General features: G+C 46.8%; 1 protein-coding gene and 1 pseudogene across 2 annotated transcripts in view; one reads left to right on the top strand and one right to left on the bottom strand.

Annotated features, from left to right (window-relative positions):
- snupn (snurportin 1) overlaps positions 1-22,034 on the bottom strand; it is a 32,426-nt gene that overhangs the window by 3,691 nt on the left and 6,701 nt on the right. For both annotated transcript variants that reach the window (XM_067973264.1, XM_067973263.1), the window contains exons 4-7: positions 13,275-13,379; positions 11,530-11,626; positions 9,947-10,044; positions 9,148-9,228 (exon numbers count right to left, since the gene is read on the bottom strand). In XM_067973264.1, coding sequence (XP_067829365.1) covers positions 9,148-9,228; positions 9,947-10,044; positions 11,530-11,626; positions 13,275-13,379 — 381 coding nt within the window. The remainder of the gene's footprint in view (positions 1-9,147; positions 9,229-9,946; positions 10,045-11,529; positions 11,627-13,274; positions 13,380-22,034) is intronic.
- On the top strand, positions 16,385-16,484 carry LOC137304856 (U6 spliceosomal RNA; annotated as a pseudogene).

The following is a 22,034-nucleotide window of genomic DNA, read 5'->3' as shown; positions in this document are numbered from 1 at the left end:
TGATTGGGATAAACAGACGAGCTCATGTCAGAAAGCTGGCGAATTTCTTGTGTGTTCAGGATAGCTTTCTGCAACAATATGTCCTAGCAAGGGGGCAGGCCAGATTAGATTTAATAATCAGTAATGAGACAGATTTATTTAACAGCCTAACGGTGCGTGAACATTTATCTAATAGCGATCGTAATATGATCAAGTTCAACGTTGTGTTTGAAAGGAAGAAATCTGAATCAACTACTAAGATTCTAAATTTAAGTAAGGCTGACTTCAACGGGATGAGACAGAGACTGTCCACAGTAAACTGGGCAAATCTGTTAATGGGTAAAACGACAGAAGATCAGTGGGAGGTGTTCAAAGAAGAATTTAATGTCATACAGAACCAGTTTATACCCCTAAGGGGCAAGAGCTCTACTTGCCAAAAAAAAAGCCATGGACGACGAAAGAGGTAAGGGACAACATAAAACAAAAAGAAAAAGCATACAAAAATGCAAAAAATAGCACAGATCCTGGCGACTGGGAGAGATATAAAGAACAGCAAATAATGACAATACAGATGGTAAGAGCTACAAAAAGGGGGTATGAAAAGAAACTTGCAAGGGATATCAAAATCAACACAAAACATTTTTACAATTATATAGGAAAAAGAGGGTGGTCAAGAGTAATTTGGGCCCCTTAAAAACTGATAATGGTGAAAATGTAAATGAAAATAAGGAAATGGCGGACATGTTAAATAATTACTTTGCATCAGTATTTATAGCAGAGGAAGAGGATAGCATGGCGAACACCTCAAGGAAACTAATTCTGAATCAGGGACGGGGACTCACCATAATTAACGTAAGCAAATTAACAATAATGAAGAAAATAATAAGTGACAATTCCCCAGGACCAGATGGTTTCCACCCCAGGGTTTTAAAGGAAGTAGGTGAGAAAATTGCAGATGCCCTAACTATAAGCTTCCAAAATTATCTCGATTCAAGAACCGTTCCTTTAGATTGGAAAATTGCACATGTTGCACCGCTGTTTAAGAAAGGTGAGAGAGGGAAACCAGGGAATTATAGACCAGTTAGCCTAACATCTGTTGTCGGGAACGTACTAGAGCCTGTAATTAAGGATAGAGTGACTGAATACCTTGAAAATTTTCAGCTGATCAGAGAGAGCCAGCATAGATTTATAAAGGGTAGGTCATGCCTGACGAACCTGATTGAATTTTTTTGAAGAGCTGACTAAAGTAGTGGACAGGGGAATGCCTATGAATATCGTTTATATGGACTTCCAGAAGGCATTCGATAAAGTCCTTCATAAGAGACCGTTAGCTGAAGTTAAAGCTCATCAAATTGAGGGCAAATTATTGACCTGGTTAGGAAATTGGCTGAGCGGCAGGAGATAGAGATTAGGGATAATGGCAGGTACTCAAATTGGCAGGATGTGATTAGTGCTGTCACACAGGGATCTGTGTTGGGGCCTCATCTATTCACTGTATTTATTAACGACTTAGATGACGGGATAGAGAGCCACATATCCAAGTTTGCTGATGACACAAAGATAGGCAGCATTGGAAGCATAAAATTACAGAGAGGTATTAATAGATTAAGTGAATGGGCAAAACTGTGGCAAATAGATTTCAATGTAGGCAAGTGTGAAGTCACTTTGGCCCTAAAAAGGATAGATCCGACTACTTTCTAAATGGTGAGAAGCTCGAAACAGTGGAGGTCCAAAGAGACATAGGGGTCCTTATACATAGATACTCAAACTGGCAGGATGTGAATGGTGGTGTCCCACAGGGATATGTGTTGGGGCCTCAACTATTCACTGTATTTATTAATGACTTTGACGACAGGATGGGGAGCCACATATCCAAGTTTGCCAATGACACAAAGATAGGCATGATGTGGAGATGCCGGTGATGGACTGGGGTTGACAATTGTAAACAATTTTACAACACCAAGTTATAGTCCAGCAATTTTATTTTAAATTCACAAGCTTTCGGAGGCTTCCTCCTTCGTCAGGTGAACGATGTGAAAATGAAATCCTCTAAATGAAATCGCATTTATAATTCACGGAACAATGCTTGGTGAGTACAGACAGTTTTTTCAACCGCCCGTTGCCAAGGCAATCAGTGTGCAGACAGACAGGTGTTACCTGCCAGGTCTCATAGAATATACAAATCACCAAAAAAAACAACAAACAAAAAAAAAAGAGATAGAGAGGTAGAAACATAGAAAAGACAGCAACTGACCCGTTATATTAAAAACAGATAACATTTGTTTGCTGGTGGGGTAACGTGTAGCGTGACATGAACCCAAGATCCCGGTTGAGGCCGTCCTCATGGGTGCGGAACTTGGCTATCAATTTCTGCTCGATGATTTTGCGTTGTCGTGTGTCTCGAAGGCCGCCTTGGAGTACGCTTACCCGAAGGTCGGTGGATGAATGTCCATGACTGCTGAAGTGTTCCCCGACTGGGAGGGAACCCTCCTGTCTGGCGATTGTTGCGCGGTGTCCGTTCATCCGTTGTCGCAGCGTCTGCATGGTCTCGCCAATGTACCATGCTCTGGGGCATCCTTTCCTGCAACGTATGAGGTAGACAACGTTGCAGGAAAGGATGCCCCAGAGCATGGTACATTGGCGAGACCATGCAGACGCTGCGACAACGGATGAACGGACACCGCGCAACAATCGCCAAACAGGAGGGTTCCCTCCCAGTCGGGGAACACTTCAGCAGTCATGGACATTCATCCACCGACCTTCGGGTAAGCGTACTCCAAGGCGGCCTTCGAGACACACGACAACGCAAAATCGTCGAGCAGAAATTGATAGCCAAGTTCCGCACCCATGAGGACGGCCTCAACCGAGATCTTGGGTTCATGTCACGCTACACGTTACCCCACCAGCAAACAAATGTTATCTGTTTTTAATATAACGGGTCAGTTGCTGTCTTTTCTATGTTTCTACCTCTCTATCTCTTTTTTTTGTTTGTTGTTTTTTTTGGTGATTTGTATATTCTGTGAGACCTGGCAGGTAACACCTGTCTGTCTGCACACTGATTGCCTTGGCAACGGGCAGTTGAAAAAACTGTCTGTACTCACCAAGCATTGTTCTGTGAATTATAAATGCGATTTCATTTAGAGGATTTCATTTTCACATCGTTCACCTGACGAAGGAGGAAGCCTCCGAAAGCTTGTGAATTTAAAATAAAATTGCTGGACTATAACTTGGTGTTGTAAAATTGTTTACAAAGATAGGCAGCATTGTAAGCAGTGTAGATGGAAGCATAAAATTACAGAGATATATTAATAGATTGAATGGGCAAAACTGTGGCAAATGGATCTCAATGTAGGCAAGTGAGAGGTTTGGCCCTGAAAAGGATAGATCAGAGTACTTTCAAAATGGTGAAAAGCTCAAAACAGTGGATGTCCAAAAAGACTTAGGGGTCCATGTACATAGACAGGTACAGGAAATAATCAAAAAGGGTAATGGAATGCTGGCCTTTATATCTAGAGGACGAGAATGCAAGGGGGTAAAAATTATGCTACAGCTATACAAAGCCCTGGTTAGACCACACTTGGAGTACTGTGTTCAGTTTTGGGCACTGCACCTTAGGAAGGTAATAATGGTCTTGGAGGGAGTGCAGCTTAGATTTACGAGAATGATTCCCGGACTCCAAGGGTTAAATTACGAGGCGAGATTACACAAACTATGGTTGTATTCCCTGGAATTTAGAAGATCATGGGGTGATTTGATCGACGTTTTCAAGATATTAAGGAGAACTGATAGGGTATAGAGAGAAACTATTTCTGCTGGTTGGGGAGTCTAGGACGAGGGGACACAGCCTAAGAATTAGAGCCAGGACTTTCAGGGGTGAAGTTAGGAAACACTTCTACATGCAAAGGGTGGTGGAAGTTTGGAACTCTCTTCCACAAACGGCAGTTGATGCTAGATCAATTGTTAATTTTAAATCTGAGATTGATAGATTTTTGTTAACCAAAGGTATTAAGGGCTATGGGGCTATGGCAGGTACATGGAGTTAGGTCACTGATCAGCCATGATCTCATTGAATGGCGGAACAGGGTCGAGGGGCTAAATGGCCTACTCCTGTTCCTGTACCCTGCACTGTGTAGTCATTCAGAAAGGAAAGCTGTAACAATCTCATTACAAACACGACAACCACTGCTATAATCTACATCAGATACAGCTCCCTCATTAATTACTTCACCTCTCTGGGCAAGACTTTTGCCTTTGGATGGGCTTTTTGAACGGATCTGGAACCAATAGGATGGGGGTTGCTACTGAATTATTAAAGATAAAATAAGTACAAATACAGATTAAAAATGTTGGACAGTATTTTTGTTCCAAATACTTCCTGCTCTTTACGAAATAATGGTCTTACCAGATAAGCTTTTTAAAAAATAAATGATTTTAATTGCTGATGTGCAGAGCTTGCTGGGCTGCTCCGATTATATTACCTTTGGAGCAACTCCATTAGAAACATCGAGGGCTGCAGCTACATACCGGGCTGGGGGAGGGGTGCTGTGGAACGGCAAACCGGGTTAGGGGCAGGGACATGTGGGTCTACAAACTGGACTGGGGGAGGGGCGGAGTGGAATGGCAAACCGGACTGGGGGAGGGGCGGAGTGGAATGGCAAACCGAGCTGGGGGCAGGGAACGTGTGGGTCTACAAACCGGACTTGGGGGAGGGAACGTGTGGGTCTACAAACCGGACTTGGGGGAGGGAACGTGTGGGTCTACAAACCGGACTTGGGGGAGGGAACGTGTGGGTCTACAAACCGGACTGGGGGGAGGGAACGTGTGGGTCTACAAACCGGACTGGGGGGAGGGAACGTGTGGGTCTACAAACCGGACTGGGGGGAGGGAACGTGTGGGTCTACAAACCGGACTGGGGGGAGGGAACGTGTGGGTCTACAAACCGGACTGGGGGGAGGGAACGTGTGGGTCTACAAACCGGACTGGGGGGAGGGAACGTGTGGGTCTACAAACTGGACTGGGGGGAGGGGGGGGGGGAACGTGTGGGTCTACAAACTGGACTGGGGGGAGGCGGGGGGGAACGTGTGGGTCTACAAACCGGGCTAGGGGCAGGGACATGTGGGTCTACAAACCGGACTGGGGGAGGGGTGCTGTGGGTCTACAAACCGGACTGGGGGGAGGGAAAGTGTGGGTCTACAAACTGGGCTGGGGGGGGGGAAACGTGTGGGTCTACAAACTGGACTGGGGGGGGGGAAACGTGTGGGTCTACAAACCGGGCTAGGGGGGGGGGGGGGGGGGGACGTGTGGGTCTACAAACTGGACTGGGGGGAGGGAACGTGTGGGTCTACAAACCGGACTGGGGGGGGGGGGGGGAACGTGTGGGTCTACAAACCGGACTGGGGGGGGGGGGGGAACGTGTGGGTCTACAAACCGGACTGGGGGGGGGGGGGGAAACGTGTGGGTCTACAAACCGGACTGGGGGGGGGGGGGAACGTGTGGGTCTACAAACCGGACTGGGGGGGGTGGGGAACGTGTGGGTCTACAAACCGGACTGGGGGGGGGGGGGGGGGAACGTGTGGGTCTACAAACCGGGCTAGGGGGAGGGAACGTGTGGGTCTACAAACTGGACTGGGGGGGGGGGGGGGGGGGAACGTGTGGGTCTACAAACCGGACTGGGGGGGGTGGGGAACGTGTGGGTCTACAAACCGGACTGGGGGGGGGGGGGAACGTGTGGGTCTACAAACCGGACTGGGGGGGGGGGGGAACGTGTGGGTCTACTGGGGGGGGGGGGGAAACGTCTGGGTCTACAAACCGGACTGGGGGGGGGGGGGGGGGAACGTGTGGGTCTACAAACTGGACTGGGGGGGGGGGGGGGGGGGGAACGTGTGGGTCTACAAACCGGACTGGGGGGGGTGGGGAACGTGTGGGTCTACAAACCGGACTGGGGGGGGGGGGGGGGGAACGTGTGGGTCTACAAACCGGACTGGGGGGGGAGGGAACGTCTGGGTCTACAAACCGGACTGGGGGGGGGGGGGGAACGTGTGGGTCTACAAACCGGACTGGGGGGGGGGGGGGAACGTGTGGGTCTACAAACCGGACTGGGGGAGGGGGAGGGAACGTGTGGGTCTACAAACTGGACTGGGGGGGGGGGGGGGGAACGTGTGGGTCTACAAACCGGACTGGGGGGGGAGGGAACGTCTGGGTCTACAAACCGGACTGGGGGGGGGGGGGGGAACGTGTGGGTCTACAAACCGGACTGGGGGAGGGGGAGGGAACGTGTGGGTCTACAAACTGGACTGGGGGGGGGGGGGGGACGTGTGGGTCTACAAACTGGGCTGGGGGGGGGGGAGGGAACGTGTGGGTCTACAAACTGGGCTGGGGGGGGGGGGGGGGGGGACGTGTGGGTCTACAAACTGGGCTGGGGGGAGGGGGAGGGAACGTGTGGGTCTACAAACTGGACTGGGGGGGGGAAACTTGTGGGTCTACAAACCGGACTGGGGGGAGGGAACGTGTGGGTCTACAAACCGGACTGGGGGGAGGGAACGTGTGGGTCTACAAACTGGACTGGGGGGAGGGAACGTGTGGGTCTACAAACTGAACTGGGGGGGGGGAAACTTGTGGGTCTACAAACCGGACTGGGGGGAGGGAACGTGTGGGTCTACAAACCGGACTGGGGGGAGGGAACGTGTGGGTCTACAAACTGGACTGGGGGGGGGGGCGTGTGGGTCTACAAACTGGACTGGGGGGAGGGAACGTGTGGGTCTACAAACTGGACTGGGGGGGGGAAACTTGTGGGTCTACAAACCGGACTGGGGGGAGGGAACGTGTGGGTCTACAAACCGGACTGGGGGGAGGGAACGTGTGGGTCTACAAACCGGACTGGGGGGAGGGAACGTGTGGGTCTACAAACTGGACTGGGGCGGGGGGGGGGGGGGGGGGGTGGGAAACTTGTGGGTCTACAAACTGGACTTGGGGGGGCGGGGGGGGGGAGAAACGTGTGGGTTTACAAACTGGGCTGGGGGGAGGGAACGTGTGGGTCTACAAACTGGACTGGGGGGGGGGGAAACGTGTGGGTCTACAAACTGGACTGGGGGGGTGGGGGGGGGGGAATGTGTGGGTCTACAAACTGGGCTGGGGGAGGGAACATGTGGGTCGACAGCTCCGCCTGGGGAGCAGGACAGTCTGGAACTGCAACCTGGATGGGGGAAGGGGAGGGAAAGAGAGTGACACTGTGGAATTTCAGGAAACTCTACGAAAGGCTGGGAATAAAAATTCTCGGAGCCTCTCCAACACCACCGTGTGGGCAGATCCCAGAGACCCAGGAATGGGTCAGCTCCTGCCAGGGGATGGTGTGCAATGTGTGCGCAGCTTACAAAAGAGGGAAAAAAGGGAGATATAAAATCACTAACCAGTAACCAGCATTTTAAAAAAAACTGAAGCTCAAATAAATAGAGGGGGACCTTTATTAATCCCCTAACTCACATCAGACAACATTCACTCAAGGTACTTGACGTTCATCTTGGAAATGTCTCAAATGGCAGGATTAAGAGAAACAATTTAGATTACCAAAGATTCGGTTAGAATTTTTTTTTAAAAAGTTGTTTATGCATCTGCAGGAAACTTTAAACGCCGCAGAGAGCCAGTACTGGTACCGTGAGAACTTATAGCAGATCATTAAGGATACACTCGTGCGTGGGGGCAGGTGGTTCCCTTAACTGACAGGATGGGGATTCTCCACAGGCTGAGTTACTGACCCCAGACCCTGCTGAGAGGCTCCACTTGGTATAGAAAAGGAGAAGTGGATGGAGACACTGGGCTAATCTCCCACACCACCACCCCGGTGCCTGATTTCAACACATCCAAAGGCCTGAGACTGAGTCATTCTGTCAGCTGTGCTCCAGAAAGAGACTCAGGAACAGAGGAGCAAATACCAAGAATTTTTTTTTTGTTTAAAAAGATGCTGGAAATAAATTCATTTACATTTTTAAATGTATTAGTTCTCCAGGCGAAATAGTAACTGGGGGCTCCGACTGATCTCATCTGGATGGCGGGATCCAGAATGGGTTGAAAATGTAGCCCAGTTTTTCTCTTCTCCAAACCCAATTCGTGTGCCCTATTTACATGTCCCGTTGTTTACTTTTACTCTATTGCTTCAAGCCCTCATCGGGTGGGTGAGACAGAGCAAAGTCTCACCTACTTTGACATCACGGGGGTTGTCAATACCGTCCCCTATTCAACCAGGAGGCACATTTATATTTGGGGTGGGTCAGTCGGTTTCTGGACATGGAAAGGTACAACACACAAGTAAGATTGTAGAGTTCAGGGATTTGGAACATGGATTCCAGCTGCAAAACTATTAAAAATAATGCAATCCCAACATTTTAAACACTTCAATCAGATCACCCCACAACCTTCTAAACTCAAGGGAATACAAATCAACTTCATGGAACCTGGCCTCATAATTTAACCCTTTAAGTCCCAGTATCATCCTGGTGAATCTGTGCTATACCCCGCTCCAAGGCCGATACATCCTTCCTGAGGATCAGTGCCCAAAACTGAATGAAGGGTCAGACCAAAGTTCTCACAGCTGGAGCATAACTTCCTCACCTTTGTATTCCCTTGGGATAAAGGGTTAGGGATTTTTTTTTTGCTTTCGATTGATCCCTGACTGAAGAAAAGGTTACTCTCTGCTCATCAAGGCGAGGCGGTCAGTGCTACGGAACGGCACCAATTTCAACAACTACACCCTCAAAGTGCAGTATGTCACAGGACTGAGTGAAGCTCCCTCTACTGTCTCATAATGTACCGTAACTCCAAACACATGAAGAATAGCTGCACCTCATTAAAGTGCTATTTCCATTCCCCAGCCAACTATCGTATTACCCAAGTGAAAAATGACAAGTTAGGGCCAAGATTATGGGCAGTTTAATGTTGTGGACTCATGTGGTGGAGTCTGTCCAACCTTATTTTGCAAAGAGACTTTGATCCTGTTGGTCCAGGCTGGATTCAGAACCAGAGCCAGTAGTGAAAGGAGAGTGCATTGTACCCAATGCGCCTGGGAATAACTCACTTCAGTCTTGCTGTCAGTGATAGCCACACATGGATAAATAAACCATCAACTCAGACTGGTTATATGCAAACCTTGCCACACGAGAAAGTGGAAAGACTCACTGGATTCCTGGTCGCTATCTCAGACAGCTTCTCGCCTTCCTCCTGTAGTTTTGACTGAAGCCAAAAGAATCTGAATTCTGTCTGTGTTTAAATAGAAGTAAAAATGTAATTTATTCCCCAAATGACTATTAACAAACACATTAAATAATGAACTGACTTTCGTTTATATAACACCTTTATCACATCCTCAAGACATTCCAAAGCATTTTACAATTAATTACTTTTTGAAGTGCATTCACTAATTTTGTAAGCAAACATGGCATCTAATTTGTACAAGTTAAGGTCCCCAAACACTAAGGGAACAAATGACCAGATCATCTATTTTAGTGATGTTGGTTGAGGGATAAATGTTGGCCAGGACACTGGGAGAACTCCCCTGCTCTTCTTTGAATAGTGTCATGGGACATATTGCATCCGCTTGAGCAGGCGGATGGAACCTCGGTTTAATGGTGTCTCCAACTTCCTCAGAACTGCAATGAAGCGTCAATCTGCATTAGGTGCTCGAGTTTGTACTGGAGCTTGAAGCCATGACCTTCTGACTCAGAGGCCAGCCTTGCTATCAACTGAGCCAAGCGGACATAAACGCCTACTCCTTGCATGTTTACAAACGGTCCTAATTTTGTTTTTAATTTTAGCCTTTTCAAGACTATTTGCATTGTATGGAGTTTGCTCAATTCTGAGGGCTTAACCCTCGCAATAAATGAAGCACCGTAAGAACACCTCCCATCTTCTGTGAATTACAATATAGAACAAATGGAGCAAGAGAAAGATACTTTAATCTCTCTGCCTTCATACAGACCTGGCAGTCATAGACTGGGTGACCCCTCCAACACATCACATCCAAGACAAAGAATGTTCTGTTCACCTCGCTGTAAATACAGTCCAATATAGTGTAATCTGGAGAGGGGAGGTCCAAGAGTCAGAAATAATTAGGATAATAAAATCCAAGAAAACATTCACCCCCAAAGCTCGATTACAAGTTTCTCAAATCATTGACTTCAAATCCAGGATCTGCACGGGGAGCAAGTGAATGAAACACAACCGTTAGGGCCCCTGTGAGATTGTTTTTCTGACTTAACAAATTCATAATTTGTTAAAAGAGTACGTGCCAATATACGAGCAACTGAACTGCAGCAGTTACTAAGACGGACAGTGCAAGGGACATTTGAAAGGAGCAGGTCAATAAAGAATGGGAAAGAACTTGCATTTGGAGAGCACCTTTCATCACCTCAGGATGCCCCAAAACGCTTCACAGCCAATGAGGTACTTTTGAAGTGTAGTCACTTTATGTAATTTATGGAAACCTGGCAGTCAATTTGCACACAGCGAAGTTCCACATGTAATAAATGATCAGATAATCTATTTTAGTGGTGGTGGTGGTTGAGGGATGAATATTGACCAAGACATCGGGGTGAAGTCTCCTGCTCTTCCTCAAAATAGTGCCTGGGGATCTTTTACATCCACCCGAGAGGGCAGACGGGGCCTCGGTTTAATGTCTCATCCAAAAGACGGCACCTCCGACAGTGCGGCACTCCCTCAGTAATACACCCTGCATTTGGCTTCTTCTTCCTGCTAAAGTTAACTCAGCTCCCAGACACGAACGGTCTCAGTATCTGACCCGCCGAGCGCCCCAGGTGATGGGCAAAAATGTTTTTTTTTTAAAATGTAAAGAAACAAAGTGGGTGTTAAATTTAACATTTTTTGTGCGGAATATTTGGTTTTTAAAATAGAGGAGATTCACTCCTTATAAACAGGCCCATCCAGGTTGCTCAGTGTCTAGGTGCGTTGAATGGTGTAACACTGAGGTATGGAGACACGGGTCTGAGGCTTGTTTCCTGGTCTGTGCTGAGCTAGTTACAGGCGGACACTGCGATTGGCCACAGTGTCCACAGGCACGAGAAAGCGCACAACATAAAAACATAAACAGCATTTCAGCCACGGTTCCTCCTCCCAATCAGTATCCTCAACGCACGCTGGAAGTGAGCACGGACAATGGAGACTAGGGGGAAGATACAGGTCTTCAAAATTATGAAGAGTTTTGATAAAGTAAACGGGGAAAAACTATTTTCACTGTCAGTGAGTTGATGACTAGGGGGTATAAATAGAAGATCGTCACCAAGACAAAAAGAAAGGTTAAGAGAATTTTTTTAATGCAGAGTTGCTAGGACATGGAATTGGAAAACGGAGGGGAATGGGACTAAGTGGACAGCATTTTCAGAGAGCCAGCACAGGCACGATGGGCCGAACGGCCAGCTTCTGTGCTGTAAAATTCTATGATTCTGTGCCAGATTTTGATCCTCAGGCCCTGAACCAGCATGATGTAAGATCTTTCTGCTCGCCTTGAGCAAGCTTATTAAAAATCTATTATTAAAGTGCACTTACCTTTGCCCATAGCAGAGTTGTGTCGATTTCCACCAGGGAGGAGAGAGGGAAACCTGTTCACACGGAAGCCACTCCGTGTATATGCTGCCGTGCTCCCCTGACCGAAGGAGATTCAATAAAAAAAAACATTAATCCATCTCTGAGCTCTTGGTCCCATTATTCATGATATCACTCTTTTGGGTTCAGCCTTCTCTTTCCAATCCATCCCCCTCCCCCAAGTTACCACCCACCACCCACTGGGAGGGGGACAGGTGCCCTGCTCCCAGGGCTCAACCTGTTAACCTCTTCCACTGCAGCGATAGTAGCACTGGGTGATTCAGCTTATGTCCCTCCTCCCGATTCAAGGACCAAATCTAGTTCAGAGGATGGATAACCCTTAGACTTTGGGGAAAGAGCAGGGACTAATTGGATAGCTCTTTCAAAGAGCCGGCACAGGCACAATGGGCCGAATGGCCTCCTCCTGTGCTGTACCTACTATGGTACTAGCTGTTTTTCTCCTTTTTGTTTTAAGAAGGGTTCTCAGCCCCCCTCAGTTTGCTACTTTCTCCCCTTTTACCCCACTAGATTCCTCCGCACTATCCAGACCCAGAGGAGGACAGGGCGTCAGGTACCTATTCTCTGACATCTATAAAAGCAGCTCTGCAAAGAGCTGTATGGAGGTATGTCAATGCTGCCCCAGGTTGCAGGGGTTACAATCATAGAAAATGTACGGCACAGAAGGAGGCCATTCGGCCCATCGTGTCCGCGCCGACTGAGAAACGAGCCACCCAGCCTAATCCCACTTTCCGCATTTGGTCCGTAGCCCTGCGGGTCACGGCTCTTCAGGTGCACATCCAGGGATTTTTTTAAAATGAGTTGAGGGTTTCTGCCTCTACCACCCTCTCGGGCAGTGAGTTCCAGACCCCCACCACCCTCTGGGTGAAAACATTTTCCTCATTTCCACTCTAACCCTTCTACCAATCACTTTAAATCCATGCCCCCTGGTTATTGACCCCTCCACTAAGGGAAATAGGTCCTTCCTATCCAGTCTATCTAGGCCCCTCATAATTTTGTACACCTCAATCAAATCACCCCTCAGCCTCCTCTGTTCCAAGGAAAACAACCCCAGCCTATCTAATCTGTCATCATTGCTAATAGGGTTTAAGTGCACAATACGTTACAATATAAGTTTTTAATTGACTCCCCCCCCCCCCAAAACATATTCGAATATGGATCAATACATTTTGTTTATATAATACTTATTTACAATTCTTTTGCACTTTAACTCCCAGCTCAGTAACCCCTTCCCCTGCCTCAGTAGTTCCTGCATTTTTATGACATTAATTACAGCTCCCCCTTTCCAATTCTTTAATACCACCATGATACCATTCTCTTTCCAACTGGCCTATCCTTTCTGTACTGTGCCTTAGGCCAGGATACATTGTTTTCCCGACTTCCACACCAGGGCCATTTTTTCCATGCTGCCCCTTTTCTCTCCCCCAACATCGAACAAAACTAGCCCTTTCCAATCTTGCTGTGTGTCTCAGCGAACGTGCTCAATGTTGGAGCTCAGAGTGACTCCCATCTGCCCATTGCTGCTACAGTTTCACACCAGTGTGATGTTGCAATTGTAAACACTACACAAACATCTCGCATTGCAGTGCTGCCGATAAAGACAGCGTGCTGTGTGGATTCATGTCGGAAAGCAGCACTGAGGGTCTACTAATCGCACAGGGTGGGGAGGATGCAGGGCTTTTAGGACTTACTCTGGAAGCTACAACGAGAGCCCGCTTTCCAACAGGACAGACCACGAGGAGCCACTGTTCAACCAGGTCGACGGGCACATCCACCAGCCATTCAGAGAGCATCAACTGCGAAAGAAAGAGACACAGCCAATTACAGGCAGCTTCTTTGGAAGGTGCGGGGTGTGTGGGGGGGTACAGTTCCGTATGTTGCACATTCATCTGCTCCAGTGTCCTCTAAATATCCCCAAAAAAGTTGTTTAATGTGCAATTTTAATATGGAAAGCAATATTTCTTAGAGACAAGAGAAAAAAGAAAAACAACGGCAAGGAAAAGGTGGTGAGTGAATTATTTTTGATTTAATTTAGGCTGCCTACAGTGACACTACAAGACCCGGCCAGAATGGAGATGATTGGGTAATTCCCCCATCAATCATCCCTGGAGACCACACTGCTGCAATCTACGCACATAATTTGTATTATGTAACTATCCTCCACTCACTGCATTTTGCTGGAGAAATAATCCTGCTATAATCGGGAGACGCTGCTGTAGTTTATGAGTAAATTAAAACCACAAGTCCCGCCCCTGCCTCCAACTCATTGGCTGACACTGTGGAGTCAATGTTCACTCCGATTGATTGAAGAGAGCTTCAAGCTAAGGAGTTCAGTGGGCTGAGAGCAACTCTGCATAAGAACCAAGACTTTAGTAATGGGGAGAGATAATAAAAAGTCCATGAGGGTTTGTTCACGGAGAAAAACAATTCTGGGATCAGTGTTATGAATGTGCACTCACCCCTAAAAGGAATCCCAAATATGATTATGTAGAGATTTAAAAAGTTACTTCTCCAAATATTTTATATTCAGGTTTACTTTTTCTTTTCAGGTGCATCTCTCCCGCAGCAACTCCAATCTTATTTTTCAGGGTGTCAGCCGTGGCTCAGTGGTAGCACTCTCGCCTTCGAGTCAGAAGGTCGTGGTTTCAAGTCCCACTCTAGAGACTTGAGCACAAAATCGAGCCTGACACTCTGGTGCAGTACTGAGGGAATGCTGCACTGTCGGAGGTTCCGTCTTTCGGATGAGACGTTAAACTGAGGCTCCGTCTGTCCTCTCAGGTGGACGTAAAAGATCCCGTGGCACTATTCGAAGAAGAGCAGGTGATTTCCTCGCCGGTGTCCCGGCCAATATTTATCTCTCAAGCAACACCGAGAAAACCCAGATGATATGGTCATTATCACATTGCTCTTTGTGGGATCTTGCTGTGCGCAGATTGGCTGCCGTGTTTCCCAAGTTAAAACAGTGACGGCACCTCAAAAAGTATTTCATTGGCTGTGAAGCGCTTTGGGTTGTCCTGAGGTTGTGAAATGCGCCATTTAAATGCAAGTTCTTTCATCTGCATCAGAGTGCACGGTGGAATTTGCACCCAGAATCTCCCAATCTCAGCCACTCCACCGCAGGGAGGCACCAGGTGGAGGCCAAGAGGAAAAATATACGGTGGTGAGAATCATCCCGAGCCACTCCCGCGTGCCGTCCAGCAGCTAGTTTCAGATCGGCACTGGCGGTTGCCTCTTCCCAGAAAGGTGATGGGGATTAGAATAATCAAACAAAATATAACAGCTTGAGGCGAGAGTGTCAGCCGTTAACGATCCCTCAGTTCTCACCGCCACTCCCCAATGGATAAGCCAGAGTCCAGGCTCAGTCGAGGTGAATCTGTTCCCAATCACAAATAGCACAGGCACCCTGCACACAACATAGGAACAGGAGGAGGCCATTCAGCCCCTCGTGCCTGCTCCGCCATTTGATAAGATCATGGCTGATCTGTGATCTAACTCCATATACCTGCCTTTGGCCCATATCCCTTAATACCTGTCGTTGCCAAAAAGCCATCTATCTCAGATTTAAATTTAGCAATTGAGCTAGTATCAATTGCCATTTGCGGAAGAGAGTTCCAAACTTCTACCACCCTTTGTGTGTAGAAATGTTTTCTAATCTCGCTCCCCTGAAAGAGCAGTGAGCCTCGGAGATACACTAGTCCACGAACAAAGAGTTATCACAGTGACTCGGGAGCAGTAGGTTAATTGCTCCTTCCCGACACGCAGCGCTGTGTTACTGTAGTTTGTGCTAAATAGTGGAACAGGGGTCAAGAAAAGGTTGGACTGGTGAACTCTTCCAGGCATTTACGGTCAATGTTTGCTTTTGTGTTTCCTCAACATCATCCACATTCCCAAATGCTGCCAGTTTCAAAGAAAGGGCTACTCTTACCAATGCTGCACAGCATTGTATATTTAGCAACACGCACTGACATTGGTAACTATCTCTGTGCGTTTAAGTGGCTGCACAGGTGTACAATGCAATGCAATAATATTTTTGATTTAGACACATGATGTGGGCAGCTATCCCAGATTGACAGTATAAGCAGCCAGGCAACACGCAGAACACAGCCACTTAATGTATCTGCTCATCTATTCCAGGAACAGGCGCCTTAAAGCAAAACATTAGGTGAAGTACTTTCCATTTAGAGTACGGTGCACAGTTCTGGTCTCCACATTACAAAAAGGATATAGAGGCACTGGAGAAGGTGCAAAAAAGATTTACAAGGATGATACCAGAACTGAGAGGTTATACCTATCAGGAAAGACTGAACAGGCTGGGGCTCTTTTCTCCAGTAAAGAGAAGGCTGAGGGGTGATCTAATAGAGGTCTTAATTATGATAGGGTTTGACAGGGGATAGGTAGAGAAGATGTTTCTACTTGTGGGGGAGTTTAATACTAGGGGCCATAAATATAAGACAGTCACTTATAAATCCAATAGGGAATTCAGGAGATATTTCTTTACTCAGAGAGTTGTTAGAATATGGAACTCGCTACCACAAGGAGTAGTTAAGGCGAATAGCATAGATGCATTTAAGGGGAAAGCTAGATCAACACAAGGGAGAAAGGAATAGAAGGATATGCTGATAGGGTGAGATGAAGTAGGGAGGGAGGAGGCTCACGTGGAGCATAAACACCGGCACAGACCAGTTGGGCGGAATGACCTGTTTCGGTTCTGTAAATTCGATGTAATTCTATGTAACTCTCCTGATCTCCCTCATTGGGGAAAAATAGAGTGCATTTTAGCATTATTAAAATGCGTCTGTATTTGCTTCAGTAGCACATATTCCAAAACTGGAAAGATATAGAGATTAGCATGGCCACTGCGTGAGGGGGACATGCAAATTCATCAAGTGTTCCATATTTTAAGCCAGGGTCCGTTCTTGGAGGAGACCCATTCAACATAAGCTGTTCCCTCAGTGCAGCAGTCCACCCGCTGGCGAAGATGGGCACCAGCCCCTGCCAATGCAACCAACTGCATGCAATGCCCTTCCCCACCCTCCCCAGGCCTGACTAATCCAAGGGCAAACAAGCTGCCTCTGACTCCCCCTATCCCCACCCAAAACAACCAGCGTCACGCCCAGTGCAAGCACACATGTGCCAAGGATATACAGTGATTCCGTAAACTATGTACGTGAATGTATACCTCAATGTACATTGAACATGTGAAGTATGTGAATGTATCCTTAACCATACCATGGCTCTACAAAATGTGCGAATGTACAGAAAAAAATAAATTTGAATGCCCTCAGTTTTCGTGACACTTAAAGCCTCTGCCAATTTGAGTCTCCTTCCCTCCAGGCCCTCGCTGGTAAGATCAGCGGAGGAGGGCAGCTGCCTGTATATCTGGGAGGATCCATTCATTTTGAAGCTGTAAATTTTGACTGAAAGAACTTGCATTTATACTGTGCCTTTCACCACCTCAGGACGTTCCAAAGCACTTTACTTTTGAAGTGTAGTCACTGTTGTAATGTAGGAAACGCAGCAGACAAATTGCGCACAGCAAGCTCCCACAAACAGCAATGTGATAATGACTAGATAATCTGTTTGTTTTTTTTAAAAAAAAGTGACATTGGTTGAGGGATAAATTTTGGTACAGGACACCGGGGATAACTCCCCTGCTCTTCAAAATAGTGCCGTGGGATCTTTTACGTCCATCTGAGAGGGCAGACAGGGCCTCTGTTTAATGTTTCATCCGAAAGATGGACAGGACCGAGAGTCGACCCTGGATCACCTGGCCATGGGCAATTAAGATCAGAATTTCTACCTGGGGTCCACCTTCGACAAAAAGGTCCCTTAACTGACAGCACCAAAGTGCAAATAGAAAATACACATGCTGTTTGCAGAGATTACACGGTGGAACACTGAAACTTTGGAAAATCACAATCTTAAAGAGAGACAGCATTAAACATGAATAGTTCATCTGAAAATCAGGCTTTGACGTACATTAGAATGTGCAGAAATAGCGTACACGGTAAGGGGTTAAGTGTGAAAAACAGTGCATACTTGTAAAATATATTCTCTATGTTCTCTACTCGGGGGAGATGGAATATACCATGTATATGTACCTACAATTTTATTTACTTCCTGGTCTATTTAATATAGACTGGAAGCAGGATTTTGGACCAGTAAAGCTTGCTCAAGGGTGACACCTAGTGGGAAGGCTGGGAAGTACCGAAGGACAGGTAGACTCTTTCCAATTTCGCTGGGGTGAGTTTTATGACCAGTTGGAAGTCCTTCTCTTTCCTCTAGCTAATTCTATGCTGCTGTAGAGCCACATCTTGAAGAATATTGACCAGGTTCTGGAAGTTCACAACACACAACTCGTTTTTCAGTACGAAAGGATCTGGGACGACTGTGCAAATGTAGATGAATCGAACATCCATTTTGTCGAGCAGACCCATGGTGGTCAACACGGTTATGCACTGCCACCCTCCAACACAACAGGCTTCCCCCCAATCTTACAGACAACATGTCTGCACACGTGCAATGACCTTTTCAGGCTTATTTGGTCAAAACTTCTCAGACTTCTTCAGCAGGCATTTGTTCCAATCAAGGAAAAACCACCGTTCAATGACAAATGAGGCCAGCGAAAGTGCTGCCACAAATAATTTTTAATTCAGAAACACGGGTCTGTATTTTGTCATTGGTTCTTCTGCCCTCCCCCCATTCGGACAATACTTCAGAGACTCTCTCTCCTCTCAGGTATCCAATATTCATATTGATTCAAACAACGTAAAGGGCTTTGGAGGAGAGGTTGAGTAGATTGGGACTCTACTCATTGGAGTTCAGAAGAATGAGAGGCGATCTTATTGAAACATATAAGATTGTGAAGGGGCTTGATCGGGTGGATGCGGTAAGGTTGTTCCCAAGGATGGGTGAAACTAGAACTAGGGGGCATAATCTTAGAGTAAGGGGCTGCTCTTTCAAAACTGAGATGAGGAGAAACTTCTTCACTCAGAGGGTAGTAGGTCTGTGGAATTTGCTGCCCCAGGAAGCTGTGGAAGCTACATCATTAAATAAATTTAAAACAGAAACAGACAGTTTCCTAGAAGTAAAGGGAATTAGGGGTTACGGGGAGCGGGCAGGAAATTGGACATGAATTTAGATTTGAGGTTAGGATCAGATCAGCCATGATCTTATTGAACGGCGGAGCAGGCTCGAGGGGCCGATTGGCCTACTCCTGCTCCTATTTCTTATGTTCTTATCCCGAGAACATGAAAGACCCGATATAAATCAAAGTTTGTTTTTTCCCAAATCAAGGGGAGAGGCTGTTAATTTAAGTGATGTTCGATGTTTGAAAAGGATTAATTTTCCTATTCCAGCATGTAAGTACAGTATGGGAAACTATACGAGTGAATGAACATCCCGTCACTTTGTGGGGTAGCAGTGCCCTTTTCAGTCTCTCTCGTTTATTTTGCCATCAAAAGTTGCAGAACGCATTATTCTGACAGGACTACACTGCCATCTGCAGCAGGGAAGCAGTACTACATGAACAAAAATGCCTTTTTGGTTTCTGACACATGACACGACCAAGAGCTGAGCAAAACCATTCAATCCACAGAAACAAATCGGATCTGAACACAAATACGACACCTATAAAGCAGCGACAGGACCTGCTGTTGTTTGGGAGGGAAGAGTCAAATTAACCCAAATCAATTCTCGTACATTACAGAAACTGTTCTTTTGAGACACTGGGAAAAAGTGCAACCAAAAAATCAAATCAAGATACCAGTAGTGTATCCTTACCATTCACAGGAAGAAAAAAAAGATTAAAAGTGGTACAACTGAAAGCAAAGTGTACAACATTTAATATAATTACTAGGTGATTTCACAATTTAAAAGTACATTTAGTATATTCTATATATTGTATTACAGTGGAATCTGGTTATAACGATCAATTCGGACATGTCCCCGGATACTGACTATAACTGAATGATCACAACATCAGAAGAGGGCAGTCCACAATGATCCATGGGGGCTGCTCTCAGAGAAAATGCGTCACTCTGAGCAGAGCATTATGAAGTGTCGACGAGCAGGGTTGTTGAACAGCGAACAGCACTGACCAGCAGTTTAAACAGCTGATCAGTAAACTGTGTAAAAAAGACTTGCATTTATATAGCCTCTTTCACGACCGCAGGACATCCCAAAGTGCTTTACAGCCAAATAAGTACTTTTGAAATGTAGTCGCTGTTGAAGTGTAGGAAACGCGGCAGCCAATTTGCGCACAGCAAGGTCCCACAAATAACAAAGAGATAATGACCAGATATTCTGTTTTAATGATGTTGGATGAGGGATAAACATTGGCCAGGACACCGGGGAAACTCCCCTGCCCTTCTTTGAATTTACATTCACCTGAGGGGGCAGACGGGGCCTCGGTTTCACGTCTCATCCGAAAGACGGCATCTCCAACAGCGCAGCACTCCCTCGGTACTGGGCTGAAGTGTCAGCCGAGATTACGTGCTCGTCTCTGGAGTGAGCCTACAACCTTCTGTCTCAGGGGTGAGAGTACTACCCACTGAGCCAAGGCGGACATCCCAATAAGCTGCTCGGCCATCGTCTACTGAAGTTCTAAAATACTGCAGGTATACTGGAGGAGAGCAGAGCTGGACATATATTCAGTGCAATTGCATTGCTGACCTGCACTATGTACACATCTCTATTTGTAATTGGGGAGACGACATTAAAGCAAAAGCTAATGCAATGTTAAATCTATTCAATTCCTCGTGGATTTTTTTTTCCCCACTGGTACGTGAGAATATAAATTATGAACTCATGTTGCTTTTTTTAAACTGGAAAAGTTGCCTGAAGTTGGAAAAGTTAATCTGAAAAGCATCCAGTTTGTTGACACTCCATTCTACGAACACAGGCCATCTCCTCACCACTGCACGGCCCAAATGTCAGACTGAAAGGGCTAACCTTAAGCTGCTCCCTTCACTAAACCTGCCAGAGACCAACGGCAGGAAACCGGTTAACTCGATCCCTACGTACTGGAGTTGACAGCAATTTTGGACATTGAGAATTGTCTGGATTGCTTCCTCTTGCCAGACAGGTCAGGCCACCGGTCCAGGCAGACTCTCAGTAAACATTTAAGAAAAAATTGCCCCCGATCTGGCTTCTTTCCTTTCTAAGGTCATCATCAGACGGTTAACTCAGGGTTTACACAAGCCATGTGACAACAGGCTTAATCTCCTTAACCCTTAAAAAGGGACGTGGATACGATTCAGTGCATCTCCTATCATCAGATTGGCGGGTCAATCATCTCAAGCGCTGTTTGTGGGACCTTGCAAATTGGCGGCTGCCTAACAACTGTGACTAAGCTTCCAAAGTGATCTATTAGTGTAAAGCACTTTGCGACATCCTGTAGATGTGATAAGTGCTTCCTTTCCCTTGTTGCTGTTTGTGGCTGTGTCTGAGCCCCTGGCTGCTCAGTTGGTGCTCTCCCAGCATTATTGGCTTCTCACTTACTGGCATAGAGCATAAAGTCTTTCTTCACGCAAACAACGTGCTCATCTATCTCACTAACCCAGCCACAACTGTCGCAGGTTTGGTGCAGTCAGATACAACTACAACTTGCATTTATATAGCGATTCACAGGGGCGATTATCAAACAAAATTTGACACCAAGCCACATAGGGAGATATTAGGACAGGTGACCAAAAGCTTGGTCAAAGAGATAGGTTTAAAGGAGAGAGATAGAGAGGCGGAGGGCTTTAGGGAGGGAATTCCAGAGCTTAGGGCCAAGGCAGCAGAAGGCACAGCTGCTAACGGTGGAGCGATTAAAATCGGGGATGCGCAAAAGGCCAGAATTGGAGGAGCGCAGAGATCTCGGAGGGTTGTGGGGCTGGAGGAGGTTACAGAGATAGGGAGGGGCGAGGCCGTGGAGGGATTTGAAAACAAGGATGAGAATTTTTAAATCGAGGCCTCGCCGGACCGGGAGCCAATGTCGGTCAGCGGGGTGATGGGAGAACGGGACTTGGCGCGAGTTAGCGTATGGGCAGCAGAGTTTTGGATGAGCTAAAATTTATGGAAGGTGGGAGATGGGAGGCCGGCCAGGAGAGCATTGGGATACACTCTTGGGATACAAGGTGAACTACACCTGAACAGAGACCGTGGCCTTATGCTCCCAGCTCCGCAGGGCAATTTCTCTTTGATGGGCTGGTACTAGTCTTAGCATTTTACAGGGACAAAGGAGGCCATTCAGCCCAACATATCTGCGCCGGCTCTTTGAAAAAAATTATCGAGTCCCATTCCCCAGCACTTTTAAATTTTTCTTTTTCAAATATTAATCCACTCCTCTATTAAAAGGCATTACGGATTCTGTTTCCAGCACTGTAAGGTAAGGCATAGACTGTTCTAACAACCCTCCACTAAAAAAACCCTCTGCCATTTGTTCTTTTGGTGGTGATTTTATAGGA

This window comes from Heptranchias perlo, chromosome 38 (genome assembly GCF_035084215.1).
Source record: "Heptranchias perlo isolate sHepPer1 chromosome 38, sHepPer1.hap1, whole genome shotgun sequence".
NCBI lineage: Eukaryota > Metazoa > Chordata > Chondrichthyes > Hexanchiformes > Hexanchidae > Heptranchias > Heptranchias perlo.
The sequence above is the reverse complement of the archived record's forward strand: the minus strand, read 5'-3'. Positions and strand labels throughout refer to the sequence as shown.